The sequence below is a fragment of the Fukomys damarensis genome, unplaced genomic scaffold (assembly GCF_012274545.1).
Source record: "Fukomys damarensis isolate Sample0158 unplaced genomic scaffold, DMR_v1.0_HiC HiC_scaffold_73632, whole genome shotgun sequence".
Classification (NCBI taxonomy): domain Eukaryota; kingdom Metazoa; phylum Chordata; class Mammalia; order Rodentia; family Bathyergidae; genus Fukomys; species Fukomys damarensis.
Window position 1 is genome coordinate 8,282 of NW_022974544.1, and position 5,075 is coordinate 13,356.

General features: G+C 36.9%; 1 protein-coding gene across 1 annotated transcript; it reads right to left on the reverse strand.

Annotated features, from left to right (window-relative positions):
• Positions 1-38: 38 nt before the first annotated feature.
• Positions 39-557, reverse strand: LOC104851535 (chromobox protein homolog 3-like). The gene has a single exon (XM_033760679.1). It carries the CDS (start codon positions 555-557, stop codon positions 39-41), a length of 519 nt encoding a protein of 172 aa, XP_033616570.1.
• Positions 558-5,075: the final 4,518 nt, after the last annotated feature.

The window sequence follows — 5,075 nt, forward strand, 5'->3', positions numbered from 1 at the left end:
ATATATATATTTATATATATATTTATATTTATATTTATTTATTGAGCTTCATCTTCTGGACAAGAATGCGAAGTTAGTCTCTCTTCATAAAAAGCAATTACATTTTGAGGACATTTCACATTTGCCTCTTTTGCTAGCACCAAGTCAGCCTCTTCTGAATCTTTCCATTTAGCGAGAAACATCCATTCTCCACTTCTGTCTGCGGCACTGATTATTTGTTCAGGATCAAGACCTTTAGCAAATCCTCTAGGTTTGTCAGCAGCAGCTCTTTTCTTCTTTGATTTGCTATCATCAGATTCACTGTCAGATAAAGCTTTTCTTTTTGTAACATCTTTTTCTTTACCAGCTTTTTGAGAGTTAAGAAACACTTCCATTAATTTTGGACAATCTAAATTTTCTTCAGGTTCCCATGTATGGTGGGCATCTGTAAATCCCTTCCACTTCAGAAAATCCTCCACCTTCCTATTCACTACACAATAGTCTAGTACTTTTTCCACCACAAATTCTTCAGGCTCTGCTTCATCAACTCTTAAACTTTTGCTGGGAGTGGTATTCATAAAGAAATAGGTTTATTGTAAAGAATGGGCTCATGCAATTATGGAGTTTGACAAGTCCCAAGATCCACAGGGTGAGCCAGCAATGCAGAGATTCGGGAAAGCCAGTGGGATAACCCAATTCAAATGCCTTAGAACCACGACAATCAATAGGATAGCTGCAGTCCAAAGAGAAGATCAAGACCAGCAAGAGCTGATGTTTGAGTAAAAGGCCAAAAAAGGAGAAAGAAACAAGCAAAACAGCTGAGTTTCAAAGGTCAGGCAGGAAGAACGCTTTTTTACTTAGAAGCGGATCATTCTTCTTGTTGTATCCAGCTAACTGGACAAAGTCCACCTACCTTAGGGAAAACAATCTGATTTATTCAGAGAATAGATTTAAATGTTAATCTCATACAAAAACTCTCTCAGAATGATTTTTTTGGAGTGGAGAGCACTGGGGAATAAATCCAGAGCTTCATACATGCTAGATAAGTGCTGTACCATTGAGCGATATCACCAAACCTTTTTATATTTTTATTTTGAGACAGGGTCCTGCCAAGTTGGCCTTGAACTTGCAATCCTCCTGCCTCAACCAACAGAGTAGGCGGGATATAACTGAGAAGGCAAAATGGATCTTTTAAAGTAGGAATTTCTTTTAGAAACAAGCAGCTTTCCCAAACTTCTTCATTCTAAGAGCATAACCTATCACTACCCCCCCATTCTGTGTGTCTTAGATTAATGGACAGAATATGAAGATGATGTCCTCTGGGTGGATCCAATTTCTTTAATATGGGGAGGAGCCAGGAAATAAAAAGCTGAGAATTGCCAAGGATGAAACTGTGTGGGAATTTCATCATCTCCTGTCTCATTGTATTCCCTGTCCCCATTCCTTACTACAAAAGTTTTAGAAAAGATGATGATTTGAGGCAAATGAGGCCTGTCCATCTCCCCAGAGCTGTGTTTAGATACTTTTTTCCTTTTCACCAAGTCCCTTATGCTTCTGGGGCAGCAAATGATAGCAACCAAAAAAGCCAGTAGCAAGATCCAGGCATTCACCACCATACCTGGTCCCCAGAATAATTTTTGACCAATATCTGGGCATTTTGTGACAAGTCAAGTTAGCACATAGCATTGCCCATCACAAGATCACCCCTTGTCATCCTGGCACTTATGTTTATTCCCTTTCATCGTTCTAAACCTCCACATTAGGACAATCGTATGGCCATAGTCCTAACTAGTGTAATGCAACTATCCTGCATTTATCTAGCCAAATTATGGTAAACCTTTTCTCAGAAGATGGAGTAAAGTTTCTGAACAATGTTTAGTCTTCTCCTTAATATTCCTCAATTTATTTTATTTTTTAAATTTGTAAATGTTTTATTTTTTTGGCACTGGGGATCAAACTCAGGTCCTTGTGCTTGTGAGGCAGGTGGCGGAATCACTGAGTTAAATCTGAGCCCCTGTCCCCATATTTAAATGCTATAATGTTGCGTAATAAGGGGGGAAAGAAAAGCCAGGGATTGAGCTCAGTGGTGCTGCCACCTGCCTCTCAAGTGCAAGGTCTGGAGTTTAATAACCAGTACTGAAAAAAAAGGGCGGGGTGGGGGAGAAAGAAGAAAACAAAAGTACTTACGTATAAACATACAAGCCAATATATTGATAAGGAAATGAGGAAATATTCATGACAGTGAAGTCCTCATTTCTGCGGTTGTAACATGCATTTATACCTTCTTTCCTTCTCTCACTATCGGCTCTGTATTCCTCTGCCTTCAACAATCACCGCAGCTGGTTGGTCACGGTATTTCCCCCTTTGCCCTTTTGACCCCTGATTGCTTTTGCTACTCAGGATTTCTCCCATATGACTTTTAGGATTGTTTTCTCCAGTCCTGTGAAAAATGCTGCTGGAATTTTGATTGAAACTACAATAAATCTGTACAGCACTATTTTGGTTCTGGTGTATATTGGTGGAACAGGTGTATCTTTCCATCTTCTGATATTCTCTTCAATCTCCTGTTTTGGAGTATTGTAGTTTTCCTTGTAGGCATCTTTTATTTCCTTAGGTTTTTTTCCTAAGTATTTATTTTTTCTTGGTGCTATCGTGAATGGTATTTTTCTTGTAATTTCTTTTTCAGCAGATTCATTATTAGTGTAAAGGAAAGCTACTGATTTTTGTGTAGATTTTTTATCTTGCTACACGCTAATTTGGTTACCAATCTGAAGCATCTCTTGGATTTGGGGAGTCTTCGATGTAGGGGATCATATCATCTGTAAGTAATGATAATTTGACATTTTTTCCTATTTGTATCCCCTTTATTTCTTTTTCTCACCAATTACCCTGTTGTGAGTACTGAATTGAACAGGAGTGACGATAGTGGATATCTTTATTTTATTCCTGATTTTAGAGGTAAAGCTTTCAGTTTTTCCCTATTTAATATAATGTTGGCAGTGGATTTGTCATAAGTGGCTTTTATTAGATTGAGATAAAGTCCTTTTATATCTATTTTCTTTAGGGTTTTTAATCATGAAAGGATACTGGGATTTGTGAAAGGCTTTTTCTGCATCTATTGAAATGACCATGTGACTTTAGTCCTTGCTTCCATTTATATGATGCATTTTACTTAAAGATTTGCATACGCTGAGCCATCCTTGCATTCCTGGGATGAAGCCTACTGGTCATGATGTGTAATCTCTTTGATGATTTATCACATTCTGCTTGCCAGTATCATGTTGAGGATTTTTACATCTATTAAAATCATTGTTCTATCGTTCTCTGCTTGGATCCGTGACTGGTTTTGGAATCAGGGTAGTAGTCAGGAATGATTTCTGTAGTACTCCTTCCCTTTCAATTTCATTAAGAAGCTTGAGGAGCATTGGTGTTAAAATATCCTTGAAATTCTTGCAGAATTCATCAGTCATTGAGTTTATTGGTACATTTCAGGTATAAAGTACAGTTACATTCATCATTGGGATCTTGTACCTTTACATGACAGGTCTTGGTTCTCATTTTTTCCCCCTTATCCCTGCCCTCCCTTCACCCTCTCCTCCCTTCCCTATTTGCAAATACTTTATTACCATTTTTTCATTTTCCCATGTTTTTTTCCTTTTCCCTTATTACCTTTTGCCTACCCTTCCCATTTCCCCTACACTTTTAGCCCTTTTCTTCCTATTTCACATTGTCAATTGTATCATTAGTATCTTATGTACCATTATAATTTTTCACACCAGAGAAACTATTCAGTATTTACATACATGTGACTTACTTATTTCACTTAGGAGTATATCCTCAATATGTATCCATTTTCCTATGAATGACTCTAATTTCTCATTCTTTATGGCTGAGTAGTATTGCATTTTGTAGAAAAACCACATCTTCTTTATCCAGTCTCCAACTGATGGGCAAATGGGCTGTTTCCAAGTTTTTACTATTACAAACTGTGCTGCTATAAACATAGATCATGCCTTATTTTCTTGTTGATTCTCTCTATTTTCCTTCTACATAACTGCTCACCCTTCCTGATGCGTTTATTCTATCAGGCATTTTGTCATAGGTAACTTGTTTTTCTCTGGGATGTCCTTGAGAATATTTTAGATTACTGGTTTGAAGTTCTTTAGGTGCTGTTTATCATGAAAGTATCTCATTTGTCCAACAATTAAAAAAATTTTTTTTGGTACCGAACTCAGGACCTTGTGCTTGTGAGGCAGGTGGTGCAGCACCACTGAGCTTTATCAAACCCAGCTCTTTGAAAAATATTTTTGCAAGATGTATCATCCTGGGTTGGAGATTATTTTCCTTTAGGGCTTGAAACACTATGCTTTTGTATTTAAGATTTGTGTTGAAAAGTCTGCTGTAATTTTACTGGGTTTACCTTTATACGTGATTCATTGCTTTTCTATAACCACTATTAAGATTTTCCTTGTGCTGGACTTCCAGGATTTTAACTATGGTATGCTGTATCATGGAGAGGTTTTTGTTGATTGTCACTATTTGGAGTTCTATATTCCTCACTTATCTCTGTATGCTAAATTATTTTCCTTTATTTGGAAAATTTTGGGTATTATATCAGGAAACAGTGCTTTTTTTAAAATGACAGTTGTGCTGCCTTCTGATTTTTCACTAATTCCGCTTAACCATACTGTCTTCTTTGCAACATTTAGGAGCATGTGGATCCATTTTTCATGTTCTCTTGTTTTCAAGTTATGTTTCATTAACTAGTTACTGATAATAGCCTTGTCTTCTAGTTCTGATACTATGTCCTCACATTGGTCACTTCTGCTGACCATACTTCTGAAAGAAAAAAACCTTTTTGGTACTGGGGATCAAACTCAGGATCTTGTGTTTATGAGGCAGGTGGCACCACCACTGAGCTAAATAAGCTACGGTTACTGAATACTGTTCTATTGTTAGTAGAAGTAAAGTTATTCCATTTAGTAGATACTGTAGGCCAATGATCAGTTTGTCTTCTTCTTCATACTATAATCATAAATCTCTTTTTTATGGTTAAGCATGGTACTTTATTGATAGAATTTTTAATGTGAATTTGG